This window comes from Limulus polyphemus, unplaced genomic scaffold, assembly GCF_000517525.1.
Source record: "Limulus polyphemus unplaced genomic scaffold, Limulus_polyphemus-2.1.2 Scaffold140, whole genome shotgun sequence".
In the NCBI taxonomy this organism is placed as follows: Eukaryota; Metazoa; Arthropoda; class Merostomata; order Xiphosura; family Limulidae; genus Limulus; species Limulus polyphemus.
Window position 1 is genome coordinate 121086 of NW_013665750.1, and position 22953 is coordinate 144038.

At 33.4% G+C, this 22953-nt stretch overlaps 1 protein-coding gene across 1 annotated transcript in view; it reads left to right on the forward strand.

Annotated features, from left to right (window-relative positions):
• Nucleotides 1-22953, forward strand: part of LOC106474561 (mastermind-like protein 3) — a 64707-nt gene that overhangs the window by 31019 nt on the left and 10735 nt on the right. Inside the window, exon 2 of the mRNA XM_013935252.2 lies at nt 19105-20718. Coding sequence (XP_013790706.2) covers nt 19105-20718 — 1614 coding nt within the window. The remainder of the gene's footprint in view (nt 1-19104; nt 20719-22953) is intronic.

Consider the following 22953-nt stretch of genomic DNA (forward strand, 5'->3'; position numbering starts at 1 on the left):
ATAAGTTATAAAAGTGATATGGTGACGATTTTTTGGAAATTTTAACCTTGACAATTCACTGTAAAAAATTTTCAGAACATAAGCGACTAATAATATCTTTATATTAACAGCAAAATGTAAGGTTTATTTCAAGTTTTCCATTATTGCAGTGTGCAACATTAAAAAAAAAATTGTGTTGTTAGTCTAAAATGCTAATACATCCTTCACATGCAATACTATAAAACTTTCTCAAAGTATCAGTTTTAAAGTCTCCCAGTGGATCAGCTGTAAGTTTACAGATTTACCACTCTAAAATACGGGGTTCAGTTCCTTGCTGAGGGCAGATAGCTCACTGTGTAGCTTTGTGCTAAAAATCAAGAACAACAACCCATAGGTTTTTTTTTTAGGATTGACAAATTAAAAACATTCTAATATAACCACAGTACTCATAGTTTCTCAATAAATATACAGATATAAATTTAATGTTTTTAAGTGTTTCTTTTCTTATTCAAACGGTTCATGAGAAAACGTATTCCGTTTCTGTTTCTAAGTTGGCAAAATACGGAAGCTGATTTTTTTAAAGTCACCTCACTGTTACTGAGTCAACTGCTGGTATATAACGAAGCTAAAGTGGTATACACAGTGACTATATCACTGATAAGACTACACTCGAACATCAAAATTTACATACCAGTTCTATCGAGCGTATATAAATTATTACAGCATTATTATAGCACTTAGACTTTAGAGATAAGCTACTCTTTGTTAACTTACATGAATTTCTCTTTTTCCGATTTTTAACATAATATAAGAATTAAATATAACAATGAACAGTGAATTCATTTCAAGATTTTGTACATCAAAGCTGTGGTAGCCAAAAAAAGTTGTAGTAGTAAACCTGTTATTGACTCTCGGTGTAAGAATTTGTTTTCTTGTAACATTCCTCTCGTTGGTACTCTTAGAAAATAGAACGGGTTTCCATCATCAAATAATCCAGAATGCGTGCTACGATGAATTTGTGTCAACAAGATATTTAGTAAGTGGAACATGTGGAGATACATTGGCGTTGGCTATTGGAATGCTAAGTATATATATTTAATATCTGTTAGTTAGCTCATTGTTTTAACTGGGCGCATTTTTTTACAACATATGGTTTGAAATTACACTAAACTGTCACAATTACTTGAATATTTTCTCAAAAGTCTCCATGCTTCTAGTATTGTGTGCAATGTTTTTGAATACTAGGCGTTTAGTATCAATGTACTGTTGCACTGAAATATTACATGTGCGTCACATGTTAGGTATGAATGTACAATCTAAATACAATATTTTATATACTTTAGGTATTCAGTATGAATGCACTATTGCAGTACAATATTTTATATGCACCAGGTGTACAATGTGAATTTACTGTAGTAATGTTGTATTTTCTGCATCGCATATTCAATACAAATTCACTATTTCGTACAAGATTTTATGTGTACCAGATATCTGTTATGATGATACACAGTTTTTGTCTGTCCTGAAAATCCGCGCGCATTTCATTTCAACGGATGTAAACAAAAGGCGAATATAAATAACTTTAGTAGACATTTTGTACAACAACATATTAAAAGCTTATCAAAGTATTTAAAAGGTCGTAGAAAGGTCGTAACGTTAGGTCGTAGAATAACATTATAAGTTTATTTATAGATAGTATTAAGTACGGTAAAGTTTAGCCCTAACTAAATTAAAGTAGTGTTAATTTATCTCGTTATCGAATATAGGCCGTACTTAATAAAGGCTTAACTAATGCTAGGCCTAAAACAAGTAGATTTGTAGATTTCGGTGTCTGCGATTAGAATTCTTTTATATTATTCTAGAAGTCCTGTATTTCAAAAAGTACTGTGGTAATAAAGATGCTTTTTTATACTGTTTTATTTTTTTTTTTGCTGGTATAATTTGAATGTACTCTTGTAAATGTTCAGTATCGAGGTACTGTTACAGTTCAGTATATTTGTGCGCTTGGTGCTACATACGAATGCGCGGTTGAAGTGCACCATGTGCTCAGTGTGAATGTACTGCTGTAGCGCTATATTTTATGCGCATTTGATGCTTATTATGAATGTACCGTTGTATTCAATCATTTGCTGTGAACCAGGTGCTCAATTTAAATGTGCTGTTACAATGGAGTATTTTGTGCGTACTAGGTGCTCATTATGAATGTACTTTGAGTGCAGTACTGAAATTGGAAAACCTTATACCTTTAGACGCATCATTACAAAGTTTAGATTTTATAAAATTAAAAAATACTATATATGTGACGTAGCTGACCACGATTTTGCAGGAACCGATTATGTTACTGTGTTTGGACAACAACGCCAATACAGCCGATCTACAGTCAAGTTCCATGCAGTTGACTGACTTAGCTACACAATGTGGTTAGCAATATGTGGAAAAGAAAGATAACGGTTTATTAAATTAATAAACAATAGAAAACTACGGTTATCAAACTAGCTGAGCCAGTAGTAAGTCATTGTATTAGAACAGTATGATATACATAATCTTTAAATTATGATTATCACTAACTTTTAAGACATTGACAAGTTTTAATAGGGAGAACAAAATACCACTAAATTCCAGAAACAATGAAATTGCTTACAAGTCTGTATCTAGACACGTTTGTAGTTCTATTTAAGATCATTTCGTTACGTTTAACATATTTTTGTAAGGGTGGAGGTTGGGAGTTTTTAGGGTGGTTTCTTTGCTACTTTAAGGGCGACTGCCATCCCATAACTGGCTGCAGACAGTGAAAGGCAGTAGGAGTTGAGACGTTATGGGTGTAAGCACTCACCTCTGTACCATTAATTGATTTTCTATGATAGCTGGTTAGCTTATCATCCGCGTTTGAATATTGACTAATACGTGGGATATCCCCAACATATTTGGGTGCTCTAACCACAGGTATTATCCATTATGACATCAAGTTTAAAATTAGGACCAACAATGGCAATGCTTATTATATATATATATAAATTTGTCAATGATTCTATCTTCATTTGTCGTTAAAGGACTCCAATCTCTGATTGTTAGATCTTTAAAGCTTTATTAAAGAAATTCGCATAGTTTTCATCATAATTGAATATTATGCTTATTTTCAGTTCGATTATTACCTTAATTAATTAATTATAGTTTTTAAATGCACCAAATTTAGTGGACGACAACTGCCAAGCAGTTATTATTAATTTTACAGTTATTTATTAAGATTGACTTGCTTTGGGATTGAAATGTTTTTAAGAAAACAAATCTTGATAAGTAGAAAAAAGTATACTTGTGTACGGAAGCACATATGCTAATACTATAGTAAATTGACAAACAATAATTTGTAAGAATAATTAAAATTATTTTATGTAGAGAACATACAACATGTTTCAATAGAACACTGGTTTGTCTTATTCACCTAAATTGCTATCAAAGAAAAAAAGTATGTTGATATGACACGTCTGTGCGTCTGTGTAGTGCTGAATGTAGCTACATGTTGGTATGTTTTTCGTATTTTTGCTTCCAAACGTTTGTTTTTAACACAGTGATTGAGAACCAGATGTGTACATGTAATTTTCTGTTTATTATAACAATGAGTCAAGGAGTAAATATCGGTATAAAAACCCAATTGACTATTGTACCAATACGTAATAAAAAAATGTTGACGAGGTTATATAAATTAGGACGCCTATCAAGAATTAGCTTAGAAGTAAGCTCGTCAGTCAGGAAGTACACTATGTGATGTGCTTTACCGTCGCTAGGAGGAAAAACTAGGACAGCTATATGCCAGTCCTAGGCGGCTTTTGAAAATATATTGTTGATTAGCTGGTTTGTTGATTCCTCAGAACAGCCTATACTTGTGCAGTTTGTTTACAAGTTACATCGCTAAATGACGTTAGTTATTGGCTAAGAACCTTGAAGTTCTTTCTTCAACCTGACTTATTATTTGTAAACACATTTATTTATCTCATGGAGTAAAAATGTATTATAAACAGTCTTCTCTTACCTGCAAGTACTTAACTTTTAAATCAATAAACTTATGTTTATGCCTTTTTTACGTATACACACACACTTGTAATCAAATTAAATAAAGGAATTGTAAGAAATTTCATTTATGTAGAAGCTTAGCTTGGTGGTTTTTCAGAAACATGTTACTCTGAGGTGTAACTAGGTCTCAAAGGGCCCTGGGGACAAAATATTTTGTTGCCCCTATCAATAAAACGTTTAACTTGTTTCAGAATGTTTATTTCTTCAATTCCAATATTCAGAATTAGGAGATAAACTCGTGCTTCGCGTATGATCTGTACGAAAATTATTTGACTACTGAAAGATTTTTTTAGGAAAAAAAATAGATATAGACAGGATTAAATCATCGACTTCCCGCATACGAAGCGTGTGCTGTGCCATATGAACCAAAGCCCTGGGATGTTTTCATATTTTTTAAGTGGAATACTATAGAAGGATATATGTTTTAAACAGATAAATCTTTTAAATCGTGCTCTTGTTCTATTATGTAGTTGGACGTTAATATAACAAAAACGTACTAAGCAGAATATGGAATTGTATTTAAAGTGAAAAAGTATAAAAACGTGGAATGACTATAAACGAAATACTTCTCTTGACACAATATATTTTGTATAAACACCTTGTCTTTGTGGGTAATTGCCATCTTTGACTAAGTTATTTAGATTTTTTCTTGATCGAACTCTTGATAAAGCAACGTTATAAAATAGTGAAATTGTAAAGTTAGGGCATCAAGAAGCGTAAATATTGTTACGTCTCTGGTCGTTAGTTAACTTCCCGTATAATTTATTTCCGATGAAACTTCAGCGACACAAGTCCTTTCTTAAATAAAACTAGTTTATTCTTTCTCAATACAACTTTGAAATTCACTTAACTTCAACGGTCACACTATAAGTTAAACAAACGCTATAACTCACAACAAACGACTCACGTATCTGTCTGCAGTTCAATTACATTACATTGTTGCCGTCATTTCTTGGCGGCTTATATATACAAGAATACCGCATGTCTAGTAACCTCTCGAGACTTCAGTATAGGACATGAACGTTCGAGAATATGACGTGTTACTAGCGTCACGTGACCCCCGCTGTCGTAACAATATCAACTTCTTCATTTGTCGTTATTTCATTTCTTTTTCTCTTTTCTTCCGTAATGTTATCAACCCTTTATTTTTACTCTCCCTTAGTGTATTAGCAAAGCGTCAGGTCCATTACCACCAACAAATTTAGGTCTGATGTCGATTTTTAGGTGCCTGTACTGAGGTAGTTAAAAACACATAAAATAGTGAATTTTAGAAATTATAGTATCAAGAAGTGTAAAAATCAGCTGTTGTCATTTTTTGGGGTAAATTTCTTATTTCAAAATCACATTTGTATATCAAAAGTGTAATTATTTTCCTTCGCGCATTGTGTTAGCTATAGGGCATCGAAAATGAATGAAGTTGTGGCAATGACTATTAAGACTCATTGCCATAAATTATATAGCAGTCAAACTCGTGCTTCGGTACGAAGCGAATTTAAACTTTAGGCCTAATTGTCTATTTTTAGTCGCCTGTTAAAATTTTTATTGAGATGTAATGGTATTGCGTTATTTATAAGCCAAGGAAAGGTAAAAAATTAGCTCAGTTTGTTTTCTTGTGTGATTGTTTATGCTACTAAAGTAATTGTCTTTAAAGTTAATTTTATAAATGTCGTAGTTTTGCGTTCGTATCGAACAATGCATTTTAAACTTCGTTCACTTTTGTACTTGTATAAACGTAAAAGTACTAGTGTACAATTAGCCAATAAGAATATTGGATTTCCATGTGCGCTAGCACGCATACACGCACGGACTGACTGACACCCATTGTTCTTTTAATTACATAATTTTAATTACCAATTTTGAAGACGCTCATTCGAGGCTAATTTTCGGTCTGCGCCCTCGGGTAGTCAGTTGCCTTACTTATCGTTACACCACTGAAGTTACATCTCTCTGTTTTTTAATTCAATCACACTCAACATGTTTCTTGTTTCTTATTTTTTCGTACTTAATATTATTATGGTAATATTACTCGATTGCTTGTTTTTTTCATACCTGATGCCTGTTCAAAAAGTTGTGCTGTCGTATTTATAGAAATGAATATTTATATCCTTTTGATTAAAAACTTTGAACAAAATAACTGAGTTCAACATACGTATACATTCCTTTAAGGAGGAACAACTCCGAGGTTGACACAACAGCAACTAAAAACGTTAAATGGGTGCTAAAACATGGATACATGACATCTAAAATAATTTAAGAAAAGTCCCCAATTATATATGAATATATTTTCTTTAGCTGTAGATAATGTTGAAGTTTGGAGGCTACCACTTTCCCTTCATCTTTCCCTACCATCCTATATACTGTGACATACAAACCTACAGAAGTATACGCGCATGTGATTGGCTTAATGGAACATATTGGTGCTTTTCTGTTTTATTATGTGTTGTAGACTCTTATGAATATATGCAGTCCAAATCCGCGGAAAAATGTGCAAAAACCTTTGGAAATTTTAAACATGTATATGTACGGAGATATTTAGAACTTCTGCGGAACATCTTCTGTGTTTAGTTTAGCAGTAACAATAGCTAATTATAAAAATATAAATAAACCAGGCACACCTATTCAAACAGTTTATAGATAAAGTACTTTCAATTTAATGTATCAATAACTTTGTAAAATCAAAACAAGAATACAGAAAGTAATTAATTATACATTACAAATAATTCTGTAATATATATATATATATATATATATAATATTAGTCGTCGGAATTAATGCGCCTTTTTTTAGATGAAACCGAACAACTTATATATAACAAAACATTTATTAAATGAAATAGTCTCCATTCTTATCGATTATGTTTTTCCATCTTACAATCAGGTTGTTAATGCCGTTATTAAAGAAATCACTTGGCTTTGAAGCAAAAAACATGTCATGTCCTCTTTAACACCTTCGACATTTGCATACCTTTCCCCGTTAAGATGATGTTGCAGCGAACCAAAGAGATGGTAATCTGATGGTGCCATATCTGGAGAATATGGTGGGTGGGGGAGAACTTCCCAACTCAACTCCATAATCTCGTGTTGCGTCAAACGTGCCATATGTGGACGTGCATTACCGTGGAGAAGAAGAATACCTTTCATATTAACTAGTGAAGGGCGTTTCTGATGAAAGTCTTGATTTAAATGTTCCAGTTGCTGACTATAGATCTCTGCATTGACAGTTCGTTATGGATTGAGGAGTTCAAAATGAATTACTCCTTTGATGTACCACCAAATGCAAAGCATCACTTTATGGGGATGGAGTCCAGGTTTAGGGGTCGGAAGTGGTTTTTGTTTTTGGCGTTTAATATTCGCGTAGAGAATCCATTTTTCATCACCGATGACAATTCTGTCCAAAATAGTTCACGCGCATTTCGCGCCAGAAGAGACGAAGCAACGTTCCCATGTTGGAAACGATGATCATCGGAGTGATCGTGAGGCACCCAAACACCTTCAAAACATTTCCATAAACGCCTTTGATATTCTTTGTGGCTACAGAGGCGTTGTTTCCCTTCTTGTATTCAAACAGCATCACATGCCGAATGTGTGTGCCATCACTATAACGGATTAGAGTATACTAAACTTTACACATTATATAGGCTACACTAACTTGACGTTTAGGTGGTTCGTTTAACTATTATACCTGATGTACGTTTTTTTTGGGGGGTGGGGTTAATGAAAGTGTTTCAAAACGCGACATTAATTTCTTGACGACCTAATATAAAAGCTATTCTCTGTTCGTATCGCTCCCTTTGTCGGTAACGCTCGACTATTTATTGGTAACGTTCAAATTAGCTCAGTGGTTTGTCTCAAGCCAAAGTCTTAAGTTCAAATCCTAGTTGAGTGGGGATTTTTTATAAGTTTGTAATTATTAACGCATCATGTTTAGAGCAAGATTATAAAATATTAGGAAAAAAAAGAATAACATGATGGTTGAAATTAGGAATTTGAATTATTTGTTAACATTGGATTTCAAAGGCTGAATAACAAAGTTATTATAGCGCTCGAATATCATGTGAAAGCCTCGCATTCAAATTCTAGGCGATTTGAGAATTTATATTTACAACAAGATCTTTGAATATTTGGAAAAATGCGAATATTATTATAGATTAAATGAAGGATCATATCATAAAACATGTAAACGCCAGTGTCTATGTGTCAACACAATTTAAATATCTTTTCAACCCAATAGATGACGCCACAATATATTATTATTATTATTGATGTTTGTTTAAATTTCGGTACGCGATTTTTCAAAACTTTTATACGCATTTTCTATATAAATGTATACCTCCGTGCATTTTCCATTTACCCTCAAATTCCTTGCCTGTGTCATCACAATTAATAAATTGCATGGTCAGACATTTGGCCACGTACAAATATTTCTTCGACAACCAGTTTTTTTGCATGGTTCAATCTACAAGTCTTTATCAAGAAATATATTTGAATGTAACTTAAAAATATACACAAGTCAAAACTGTAATGAAGAACCACTTGATGGAGATGACCAGTTATACACAAAAAAAGTTTGTTTTCGTGAAATACTAGGAAACGGATAAAAGTTCCTTATACATACAGTAGATGCTCGTTATAAAGCGAATTGCCATAGCATGTGTTTCGGTATTACGCTGGTTGCTCATGGACCCCTAAATTCTAGGCCTAGCTACAAGTTATTAATCAATGAGAACTGAGAGTGTTTAATCGAAATTTCTGATTATTCATTCAGTTACAATAAACTAGTATGACATTTCTCTATCTTAATTAATTGAGTCAACCAATGAAATTTGATTGTTTTATTTAATTGACCCTATCTAAATGAGGCAAAGTTTCCACAGAGGTAGACAACAAAGAAAGAAAATCTGATTATCCAGCAAAACATAACACGACAAGGCTGTCTTCACATAGTTCACTCAACAACTTGTGTAACTATACTTGAAAAAATTTATAAGAATGTATAAATTTAATACTCTTATTATTTCTACACTTTCTTAATAATAAAAGTTAATTTGTATTTCAACCCGAATAAGCTGCCTTGTTCTTTGTGTCGTTTATTCATGGATTCTGGCAATTTGGAGATTGAAATAAATGTGAATGAACATGTGAACCCACCTTATGTGGCTGTTTGGCAGGACATGCTATAACGTGCTCGACTTATAGCGCGGTCCCGTGATATGAATCCCGACTAGCGCGTTATAGTGAGGCCTCACTGTGTATTGTTACTCTAATCTTACTATAATGGATATAGCTTGTATGTCAGTATCTATGTATGTTGCCAAAACTCCTGCACTATCTACTGAATGACGCCACAAACAAAAATCCATAAAAATTTGACAATTTAGGCATTTAAAATTCAGACAATTAGAAAAATAACTGTGGTATGCGAAACAACCATTTTTTTTATAATAGAACACAATTTTAAATAAAAATAATCTCTCCAATACAAGAACACGACTTTCACTAGGACTGTACGCAAGGGTTTGATTATATCTTTATTGATGTACTTTTTTAATATAGGACTGAGAAATAGGAGTTCTAAAAAAACATTAATTCTTAAATAAAGGGAAGCACCTTTAATATATAAAAACATTACAGTTTATATGAGTAACATTTATGAACATTTTGATGTCTGTACATTGAATCATTTCAATACAATGAGTTGCGTATGACCAAAGAGCACAATCCATACACTTTTCCCATGCAGTACTTCGCATAAAAAAACAAACTTTTTTTTTAGAAAGTGTTCACTTTTTTTTTAAGTTCCGTTGAATGAGGTATGAATACTACGATAGTAATTACTAGCACTAACAACCACATGGTTTTATTATTATTATTCCATAATTATGTTTTTTAACCAATAGATATAATCAAGCAGACACCATAATTTCACATGAATTAAAGACATATATATATACATATCAGAGGCTAATTACCCCTTTAAGGTTTATAATTTCACTGAATAAAATCCCGTAATAACCTTATTTTGACTGACATAGTTCAAGGCAGCAAGATACAAGAGATCAGTGTGTTGTGTTTCATAACTACTGATCTTTTAGCGAAAATAATAATTAATTTTTTTTATAATGACACTTATAAGCGATAAGGCCTAATAAGATTTTAGTCTTATCAGACAGATTGCCAAATGCGGAAGGTTTTTATATGCATTTTGAATTATTTTAACGTGATCAATGTTATTATTTCATCTATCCCAGTGGACATACCACAGATAATTAAAATAACAACTCAAGTGTGTTGGATAAAACTTTTTTGTTATGTAGTCGAAATATTTATTAAAATACCTCTCCGAGTAGGTTTGAGAACTTTAATAGACTGCAACTGCTTGTTGAAAGAAAAGAAGACAACGTTTGGGCTTATATTTGTTTCTTTCTAATTAAGCACAAAGCTACACGATGGGCTATCTGTGCTCTGCCCACCACGGGTATCGAAACCCGGATTCTAGCGTTGTAAGTTCGCAGACATACCGCTGTGCCACTGGGGGGCTTGGGCTTATATACTGAGGTTTTCTCCGAGGTTTCACTAGATAGCCTTAAAATTGGGAAACATTAAACGTGACTAATTATTACACGTACTTTTTGTGCATTTGTTTACGACCCAGAATAAAGAGCTATCTAAATACCCGCGTATAGTGAGTGCGCAGTATATTTTCTTGCCTTACACTCTAGGAAAATCAATATGCCCACGTATAGTTCAAAGAGCGATGTTAACAGCTGATCGGCCTTTGTGTCGCAAGCGGTTTATTGTTGTTGTGTTGATTAATAACTGTACGTGCGCATTTGCATGAACACCATTGCCAACCGGTTAACTGTATTACTTAATGAACAGACAAATTTGTGTATCCGTGTTTTTAAACAATCCAGTTTTTAAACAATAAGTGAGTGATTACGATTGAATGTTACGATGAATGTATTGTAGCATAGGATAGTAAAAATCATCTTAGGACCCAGCGCAAAAATCTCCCAAACATTATAGAAAATGTTGCCCGATTAGATTTTCACTGATCATTATTAGCAAAGTATTAACAGTACAGTTCGTATGGTTGACAAAATAAACTCGTTACACATGTATGACTTGAAGCCTAACAGATAAATATCAGTAGTTCGGACATTCGTTTATTCCTCTTCGTTGTGTTTCTTTCTTCTTCTTTTTTTTTTTTGACTTCCGGTGATCCGACAGCGACAAACGATGATTACGTCAGAGTAAAAGATGTGTTGAGGCAACAGTTGGACTGAAAATTTCACCTGAAAAATTCTGTTTCTTCGTATAGTGCGCACTTCATATATGAGCTCAAACACTTTTGAAAAAAAAGTGCGCAGTATATGCGGGTATTTACGATAGATACTAATGCAAAAGGTCTTTACTGTTTTTATATATTAAAAAAATCGTACATGAACACTAGTGTTTAATTTTTCTTAAAATGACGTAGGCAGGTTATTTCAATATTAGTCGAAATGTAAAAATCAAAAATAAAAGTCATCCTGCCGTAGTTAATGTAATATTTTATACAGTTTCGCATGGTGTTGGTATGTGAACTGTCCTTCAGAAGTATTGTCCTGAAATATGTGTTCAAAGTACGTCACGTATTCATAATCGTTTAATTACATATATCGATCATAATTTCAGTATAACTGGAATTAAATGCAATTAGTTTACTTTTCACACAAGTTATTTTACTGTCATCGTAACCACTTAGATAGAATCATGATTTGAAAGATTTTTATATGCAACTTCAGTTAGCATTAGCGTGTGTGAGGTTAGATAGAATCATGATTTGAAAGATTCTTATATGCAACTTCAGTTAGTATTAGCGTGTGTGAGGAAAGGTGAACATTATAGGAACTTGTTTTCCGCCTGGAGGGAATAGTAAGTTAAGACAACATACCCATGATGGTGGTGGTGGCTTTTTAGTGCGGGGAATCGAATCCCGCATTTTGATATAAGTGTGAGAAATTACCGCTACAAACTGTAATATTTAGTTCTCGCAATCTGCGGGTCGTGGGTTCGAATCCCCTTCACACCAATTTTGCTCACCCTTTCAGCCGTGGAGGCGTTACAATGTCACGGTCAATCCCACTATTCGTTGGTAAAATAGTAGCCCAAGAGTTGACGGTGGGTGGTGATGACTAGCTGCCATCCCTCTAGTCTTTCACTAAATTAGGGACGGCTAATGCAGATAACCCTTGTGTAGCTTTGCGCGAAATTTATAACAAACCAAACCACATTTAGTTTGCGAACTTTATTACTGAATAAAATCCTTTCGCACAAATTTTCTGATATTGCCTCAGAATATGCGCAATATCTGCTTGTTCGGTTTTCTTTTTGCTTTCTCCAATTGTGTATGATAATATAAAAATAAATACTTCTTTATTACAACCAAATGTGTTACGATAATTTTTCTATTTTCCACACAAGAGATTTCACCCGACCTGATGACATCAGGAATTTCTGCGCAAAATGTTGGTACCCATTCCACGCACAATAAAAACTTTACAGTGTGATTACCGCTGACCCACCAGGGGGACAAATACCCACGAAACACCGTATGATGTATATCAAAACTTGTTACCATGAAAGAAACTGAAAGCTTACTATTTATTAATGAATATTAAAAGTTGCTTCATATTAGTGTTTTGTATATTAATTTTTTTATTCAGTATTTATGTTATGGAATGACAACAGAAATTTGTAATATGACGTTATTAAATATTTTTGTTTTCATTGTTTATTATTTGAATTATTAAACTGTTGTATCACACATGCTTAGACCATGTTTTCTAAGCAATGACATACCCATTACAACCACTTAGAAAGTAATTTTCGTCAAAGCCACAAATATATTGAATAAAGTAATACGTATGGATAAAAATGTCAAAATAGCAGGAATTACTACTTCAAAGCTCACTTTTCATACGTTAATGAAATTACGGGACACAAAGTCACACGCCCTCTTGTATATAAAAAAAACAACTATTTATACTTATATTGTTAAGTTTTAACAATTTAGTTTACTTCTTCTGTTTTATGTCAGTGACTGAAACTGTCGTCCTTTGTAAAAAAATAATTCAAAGCAAATAAGAACGCTACTAAGATGAGTGTGATAAATATTTACATATTATTCTGTGAAGTGTTTGTTTGAAGTTAAGTACAAAGCTACACAATGGGCTATCTGTGCTCTACCCATCATAGATATCGAAACCCGGTTTCGAGCGTTGTAAGTCTATAGACATACCGCTGTGTCACTGGGAGACTATTCTGTGAAGAAACTGACTTATCTTTCCCTGGCGACTATCAACGACTGAACATAGTAGTATTTCTTGGTGAACTTTGAAATAAGAACACGCTAAATTATCATTATATAAATTATAGAAATTGCTGTTTATTTGTCAGTATAGTTGTGAATGAATCAGTTACTTATTTAGCACAGGTCTGAAGCTTAACTTCGTAAAATGCATATTTAAAGTGATTGAAGTGTGTATTGTTTTTGTTTTTTCTGTTTGATATATGAATAGGAAATTGGACATAATTATTTCAAAAAAATTATGAATATTTGTGAAATGAATGAAAATAAATATAAATTATACTGTTTTTTAATAGCGTATTTTTGTTTTGTAATTGCTTTCGTCAGTGAAAATATTTTTGTAGGGAAAGATCTTAATTTTGGGTGATATTTTCAAATTTTAAAGAGAGAGTGAAATTAAGGAAGTAAACGTTTTTGCATCGACTGTCTAAAGAAATAAAACCATAACTGTGACTTTTCCAGTTGATAATTGTTTGACTTGATAATACTTTTCTGTATGAATTGGCTTTATTCAGCTATAAATATGTTAGCAAAGTTAGGAGTTATCTTGTAACTCATCAAGTAATAGAAAGTTTCGTCAATTTGGTTTAATTGGTTTGTAGGGCCCTTTTAAAAATTGGTCCTTTAGTTTGTCGGTTAGTTTAAGTGATGCTGGCTTTGTTTTGTTTTGAATTTCGCGCAAAGTGACACGAGGGCTACCTACTTTAGCTGTTCCCAATTTAGTAATGATAGACTAGAGGGAAAGCAGCTAGTCATCACCATCCACGGCCAACTCTTGGGCCAATCTTTTACCAACGAATAGTGGGATTGACCATCACGCTATAGCGCCCCATGGCTGGAAGGGCGAGTATGTTTGGTGTGATGGGGATTCAAGATTTCGAGTCGAGTGCCCTAACTACCAGACCATTCCAGGCCCTCTTAACTAATGTATTATTCTTTGAAATTATTAATGACAACACTGTTTAGTACTATTGTCAGATTTGAGTTATTTCAGAAGAGTTACTTTTTTCCAGTTGAGGCGGTTATGCGACTACTTGTGATACCATTGATATATATAGATATATATATATTTGCAAATAAGGCTTTTAACACTGAAAGTCCAGTATACACTAAAAACTGTGATTCAGAAACTCATCTCCACATATCTGTATTGCTCTGTTCCTTTGTTAAAAATTGGCTGAATTCATTCCTGCTTTTCATTTTATAACAGATAAAGTTTGCTTATAAAGCTCCCAGGCACACTGCATTTTGGAAATATTCACACCAAAGTAGGACGTACTTTAAACAATGTAAATCTTGCTACTTCGTTTTGTAATGAACTTAATATTTCACGTAAAATGTTACTAAAACCTGGAATAGCCGTTTGTGCATAAAATGTAATGTGATTGCATTTGATAATCTAAAGTCATACTTAAAATGAAATATTTATTTATATTTTATGAATTCAAAATGGAATTAGTTTTTAGGAATGTCATTATATATTGATCAATTTTACAACACTAGAAAATTTTAATTCATGGAAGCTATAAAGTTTAAATTCTCCAATTAAAAATAATTGCAGACCATTTGTTTGTTGAATTTTGCACATAGCTACTCGAGGGCTATATGAACTAGCCGTTCCTAATTTTAGAAGTGACAGACGAGAGGGAAGGTAGCTAGCTAGTCAACACCACTCACTTGGCCGAACACCCAAAACACCATGCCATGTCAGGCCAAGGGATCCAGACCATAAAAATAAAAAAAGTTAAAAATGTGTACTCTGACTATTCGGAAGACAGATTCATTGAAAGTAATTAATTTGCATCAATCATCAAATCGTTCACGTAAATGTTAGAGTTTTTTGAATCTATTTTCGTTTACGTATTTTAAATCTAAGAAAAATGTTAATATGCAATAAGTAATATTACTAATACGACACTTTCATCGTGTTAGAGGCATTTCTGGCAAAATCTCGGCGTAAACAATATAAAGTGGAATGTTTAAAGGTAGAATATCGTTCTAAAATAAAATAAATTCTTATTCCCTTATTTATATGGTGAGCTACCCTTGTCATCTACGAATAAAACACATAAAACATTTTTGGAGAATGATCTTAAGTTCTTAATCAATTCCTAAAAGACGTAAATGTACTTAATATGGTTATATTATGATGCTCATAAACAAAAAGCTGCAGTTTTAATTTTGACACTCGGTAAATACGATGCAGTGCGTTCAATCTAGAGACGCATGTCACTGCCCTTTTAAGGTTAATTTCCTATGTAGGTCAGTACATAGGAACGATTTTATGTTAATATATTTTTATACATACTTTTAAAGGAGCTATATGAAACGTAACATGCTACATTGTAATAACGTAAAACAAAGTTGTATTTTTTTTCCTTTTAACTGGCACGAACGCAAGTTAAATGAACACTCAATACAAGCATAGAAGAATGCAGCCTACATGTTGAAATTCGACCTTTCGAAATAAAACGAATTTAGCTTGTTATATTATAAGAAGTAACTGTAGGAGTTGGAATGTTGAAATTGGAATTCGCACATGATATATTAAAACTCAAAATATACAATCTGGTGTAAACAGTATCTACTCAGGTAATGTTATAGTCTTTTTTTTTTCTATATACAAACTATGTAACGATATAAAATGCAGCATTTATATTTCATCTCAAGTTTTGTAAGTATAAGTGTTCAATAGCTATTAGGTAAGCGTTTCTGTATACCCCCCCCCTTTTTTTTAGGTAAGAGTACAGGTTACACATTAACACTGATATCACTTTCAGTCAGCCTGTGATTGAAATAAATCTTACTTGAAAGATTATGAAAACGTGTATATTTTTCTTTCTCTGTATGAAACATATAAAGACTTTTATAAAAAGTATTATATTTCAGGCATCGTTACATGTTTACGGAATAAGTTATTAAAAATTAATGTTCAAAAGTGTAATAGTTTAAATGGTAAAAGTATTTAAAAATGAGAAAATAGTAACTTGTATCAAGACAGTTATGTTTACTGTAGGTTCCATTTATAGATGTATTTTTGTAATAGAGCTTTGACTGAAATTTAGTCGAGTTGTTTTACAAGAATCATACACCAGCATAGATATATAAAACGATTGGTATAAGTCACATATAAAATACTTATATGTGATAAAAAATGATATTCGTATCACATTTCACACTTTTCTGCTACAAGTTTCAGTCTTACTTTTTTTTGTGTGTTGCGCCGTTTTTATCTTTGAAATTAAATATTGAAAATATGGATTGACAGTTCTCCATCCCATTCATGTTTATGGTATTAACAGTATTTTTTACCGAATCAAAAATATGCGTTAAATGGAGCTGATGCAAGAAAAATAGCCTGCTATACATTAAACTACTACAGTCGAAATAAAATCATTATTGATAGATTTATTAGTTTGTGTTTTTTGTTTCAAGATGAATAATAAAGTAAAAAAAAATGTTCACAGGTAATAGAGGAAAATAAGTTAAATTGCTATAATATCTAGCTAAAATAGTTACACTATTGTAAGCTATCCTAGTATGGTGATATACGTTGAATATAATTAATTGCAATTTGCTGTATGTTCATGTATGTTTGACCAAATGCTATGAAATACTTGATTTCATTTATTTTGAAACAATGAAAATTAAAAGGAAAACGTCACTAAAAGTTAGAAAATGTTATTGCTGTGCCCACGCTAATCGATTAGTGTATGTTTTCTTTTGCAAAACGTTTTCATATGCTGGTAATTGAAGTAACACGATAAAAAGAATTTTATATTAAAGCAGCACTTAAAATTCACGAATCTACCTTCGACCGTTCGTCTGTCAAACACAAACTTATCCCTAAAACTTCCAAAATGTTGCAAAATATACCTTACTCTCTCTCTGTTGTTGTGTGTTGTAGTGTACACTGAAGTGACTGAATTCGGATTCTACTGTGATTTAACATAAAATATCGTTTGTTTTATTGGAATTAACGTGTGATGGATTTTGTTTATTGGGTGAAAATTAATGAGAATATTTTCTATTTTCAATATTTTTTAGAAAATATTGGTAATCAAATTCATAAATGCTATAGTGGCTCAAAACCTGGGATCCTTGTCGGAATCTTAAATCATTTGTTTATTTACGTTTTGTTTTGATTTAATCAAACGTAATGAAACTATCTGCTTTTCTTATCTAGCTTAATGAGATTGGTAAAACTTTAAGCATTGACACGAATAGCTTTGTTATAAAAACTATTATCATATCTTGTAACGTGTGAATGGATCCCTTTTGTATGTGGGTCACCATCATTAAGTAAGAAGGGTCGTTGAGTATTCAGACTGAAGCGATTAAACTTGAGTACAGGCAGCTTTCTTTTGGCTTTTAATAAAGTTTAATCAAGAAACCGCATTGGTTAAAATGTTTTATGAAATGTATTATCGCCACTGTGAGAAAGTTAAAAAATCGGGGGATGTCAGTGAAACCCACCTGGTTCAGAAATGATGAATACAGTCTCCAAAATCTCGGAATTTTCTTCTGTAAACCGGAGATTTAGGGAGTCACGTTAGCATAAGGACAGATCTGCGACCCCTAGTTCAGGTATTAGTTAGGTTTACTTGAAAAGTAGTATATTGGATTAACTCTGTTGCTAAGTTAAGCTGTTATGCGTAACTTAGTTGCATTCAACTGTGTGTAGAAGTATTATAAAGAAAACCCAATATTTAAAATATTTATAAATCAAAAACTTCTTGTCCTAGGGGAACTAAATTTCATCATAGGCGTAGTTAGAATCTTAAGTTTTATTCAGGAGAGTTTGAACGTGGTGCAGATGTTTCAGAAACTTTCACAGAAGAGTGTTCAATACGCTTTCCGCTATTCTCAATCAACATACCATGAAATGGAGCTACAGCAAGCATCATCTGTTCTGGACAGCGTTCATTTATCCTTGCAATATCCTACACACTGACACACATTATCCATATTTAGAATCTCGTATTGATGATAGAGAGAGACATAAGACAGTGTTCATATTCGAGAAAAGCGACTCGGGTATGCAGAATAATGTGTTTTGAAAACACCCCGTACTGTTTCCAAAATGTTTTGAATAAACCATGTGTCTAAATATGCTTGTGGTGAAACCTTGATCTTCTAGCCTAGTAGTTTTAATATATATATATATTTTAATTATATTGGGTTTTTATAACAACGTTGTCTTTCATATCTATAAACTTGATTATTTTTTGGAATTATTAATTGGCAGAGTTCTTACTGAAAGTTTTTAGGTGGTATTGCAAGAGTAAGTAGCGTTATAGTGGTTTTAAAATTAGAAGTGGGTAGACTTTTTGGTTGTTAGTGTCCAGGCCAGGCAGTGGCACGGTAAGCACTAAGAGTGCGATAAGGGGCCAATAATCTGGATTATTATTGAATAAAATCCATATTCCTTAATCGAGAAATGGTTAAATGACATATTTTAAAGTAAATTTACGAATTTACCGGATTAATTGTGAACCTTTTAAAAAAACTTTCTCACTATTTTTTTTTGTCTAAGTGTTTATAACAGACATAATTCGAGTGTAATGGAAAACTTTATTTATTTATTAAATGGCACATTGTTGTAAACTAACCAATGAAATAATTTTCACAAGACCAATTAGCTTATTAAACTTATTTCTTTAAGCATTATTTTGATATTTTTGTTTTGTTTTTGCCTTTCAACAGAAACCAGCCAAGCGGCCAGCAGAAAGCCTTGATACGCCATTAAATCAAAGTGATGGGCTTGGGGATCCGCCAGAACGTCAGGTCAAGCTAGCTTGCCGAAGTAGCTCGCCAAGCCAAGGACAACGGGAGACACAAGGCCAGTCCAGCCTCCCACGTTTCTCGGTACAAATTGTCCAGCAGTTCTCTAGTTCAGATTCCTCTCATGTACAAAACTCACAAACTATCCAGACCAATGTTACTGTGAAAGCTGTACATCCAGAGTCTCCCATGACTTCGATGGCAAGTGGTCAGTGCAACACGCTTCAGGAACCTCAGGTTTCTTCAGCGACAAGTATCGAGTGTAAGCAGGAAAAAGTAGGAAACTTAAATCAGTGTTCCAGTATGGGACTGAGCACGTGCAACAACCACAATTCTACAATCGGGAATAATTCTGGCGTGGGAGAACGTTTTTCGGACGCTTTCTCTACTCTTGGATTTCCCGACGATTCCAGTGGTGACGTAATTGATCCTGACATCTTAAAAGATTTAATTGATGACGTTTTAACGACAGGAAATCCGTCCGATTTAATGAAGGACTTCAATTTTGACGACAGTGACAGAGAACAAGACCAAGAACCCAAAGAAACCGTTGATCCCATGCTAGATATCACTGGAAAATCTCACAGCACTCCGCCTCTCCATGGACACTTCTCCAGCACCCACAGTCCATTCTCTACTATGCAGGCACAAGGTGGTACATCAGGATTCAGTCCTGGACCAAGAGGTTCGCCCATGGGAAACCACACATCTGTTTCTGTAACTCCTTCGACTACTTATCAAAGCCCCCATTCGTCTAATTACACCCATTCTGGTAGTTTCAGTGTGAGTCCAACACTAGGACTGGACTTTAAGTTGAGTGAGCCTAGCCCAGCTGCTCAAACTTTGAAACAAATGGCTGAGCAACATCAGAGTTTACAGCAGAAACAACAAATAGGATTAAACATGAGCTCCCCTCATTCTAGATCTCCATTTACCAATGAAAACTTCACAGAATCCATGACATTACCTCCCATAAGGTCTGGGTTTATGTCAGCATCCAGCGGACAGGTAAACACAGCTCAAAAGACACAGGCGTCCAGTATGCTCGCAGCACGCAGTTACGATAAACAAGTAAACTTTACAAGTGTCCGGCCAGCTAGTGGCAGCGGACCTTTTAAACAGGAAACTGAGAACGGAGTATTTCCTGGGAGCCAAGGCATAACAACAACAAATAACATGGCGCCAGTACCAGGAATGGAGTACCAGAAACAACAGCAGGTCATGCAGATGCAGCATCTGCACCAATTACCACCAGAGCAGAAGTCAGTGATGAGTGGGTCTCATTACGGAGTTCCCAGTCCAGATAACAAACAGTCACAGTCAGGAATGCCTCAGCCTTCTGCTTACGGGTCCACTAGACCTCTTTCACACTTCACAGCTGGACAAACATCCAGTGTACATAATCAGTTTGTTAGAGGACCCAGCCCCGGGGTTGTTTCCTCTCCCACACAACATTATCGACCATCTTCCCGTTCGAATTTGCAGTTGTCGCAAACTCAGCAACTGCAGATCTCACAGACTGGTTCACAACTTCAGGTAAGAACTTTATAATCTAAAACGGTATTTACTAGACGACTTAAAACATTTTTTCTCTCTTCTTCTTCATCATCATCTGTCTGCATCTTAGTATGACAATTATAACTTAAGGATTTTGTGAAATGCTAAAACTGAGAATTAGCAAACCATTCCCTGTATGGATCTTTAGATCTAAAAAAATCAGTATTTGAAGTTACTGGGTAGTTGTTTATTTATGTTTATTTTTTATTTTTACAAATTATTGGAAGAACATTTTTATATGTCATATACAACTGCATATAGCATAAAACACAAAGTTAGGAAAATGATAGGATCGTGCTTAATAAAATATACACGCTTGATAAAGTTTAATGATGATCCTTAAAATAGTTCACGTAATTATCTAATACCATACCAATAAAAGCATTTTGTGCTAGGAAGGAAATGCCCTCGCCTTTATGAAATACCCCACTTAGTTATCATAAACATCAATTGGATAGATTTACCTTTGTAAATTAATAACCAAAGTTTTACAGAAAATAACTTAACAACTGACAGTTTTGGTTTTCGACGTAATACAGCTACATTGACTTTGTTAAAGGTAGTGTAAAGGGGTTTCCATTTTGTTTCCAAGGGCTAATACATTTATGCGACCTCCCATTATTTTCAATTCAACAACTATATATTGCAATCCCCAAACAACGGGAGGATATACGCACGATGGAGAGCTGGAGGTATCGTGTTTGGATATATGTTTATTTATATACATGTTTACATATTGTTTGTAACAGGACTTACTATCTAAATTCTAAAGAAAAAGGAACCGGTCCGTCAGTGTAAGGTAGCGTTTGGCTATACTATGTGCATAAGGTTCTCGTTCGTTTAGTTGGCATTTATTCTGTAATGGATCATCGTTGGAAAACTGCGGAATGTTTAAAGAGATAAACATTGAAATCCGCTGTTTTGAAACATACGATTTCAAATAATCGTTCTTCAACAAAAACACCAATCATTAAGTATGTGGGATAGAATGGAGAATGTTTGTCAGCTATACTGACGTTAATCATTGTTTATTGTTGCTCACGAACATTTCACAAACTAATACCGCTTTGTTGAGTACTATAAGTAGTTATTATTCCTAAAGCATTCTTGTTGTTTTTTTTAAATATTAACAATATACTAATGTTCTGTGATACACAAGTCCCAAAGTCAAAACAAACTATGTGAGGTAAGAACAAAACTTCGCTTGAGGACCATTTCTGACAACTAAATACACACATATTTATATTTCATTTCAGCTAATGTATAATATTGTTATTATTTTGTTTCGCATGAAATATAGAATCATTTAATACGCCTTATTACACGAAGTTTGTAAGATCTCCAGAAATATTGCCAGATAAGAGATAAAGGTTCATTTGAAGAATTCTTGACAGAAAAAAAAAATACTTTTCACAAGACTCAGGTGTATTTTCAACAGTAAATTGGGGAAGATGACATGGAGACTAAAAAGAATCAAAATTGTCAGTGTTTTAATAGTTAAGATAAAAAAGTGTTTCATGAAGATAATATATAAACGATTTATATATAATGATTCAATAAACATCAAGGGAAGATTCCACAGTTAGGAGTGTAATGTATCAAGAAAACGTATCTAAAAAATAACCTTTTCGATTTTGACATACCTTACAGTTCTACACCAGTATTTCCATTATTGTTTTAAATTTAAACTATGATAAAAACATTTTGTTCTAAACAGTACATATAGGCTTAGCTTGGCGCAAGTTTTCTTTTTCGTATTCTTAGTACACCTACTTTTATACAGTTGTGTGGTTAACATATGTTTAAAACACGTGCCTTCCAGTTTATACAGTTGTGTGGTTAACATATGTTTAAAATACTTGCCTCCCAGTTTATACAGTTGTTTGGTTAACATATGTTTAAAACACGTGCCTCCCAGTTTATACAGTTGTTTGGCTAACATGTTTAAAACACGTGCCTTTCAGTTTATACAGTTGTTTGGTTAACATATGTTTAAAACACGTGCCTCCCAGTTTATACAGTTGTTTGGCTAACACATATTTAAAACACGTGCCTCCCAGTTTATACAGTTGTTTGGTTAACATGTTTAAAACACGTGCCTTCCAGTTTATACCGTTGTTTGGTTAACATATGTTTAAAACACGTGCCTTCCAGTTTATACAGTTGTTTGGTTAACATATGTTTAAAACACGTGCCTTCCAGTTTATACAGTTG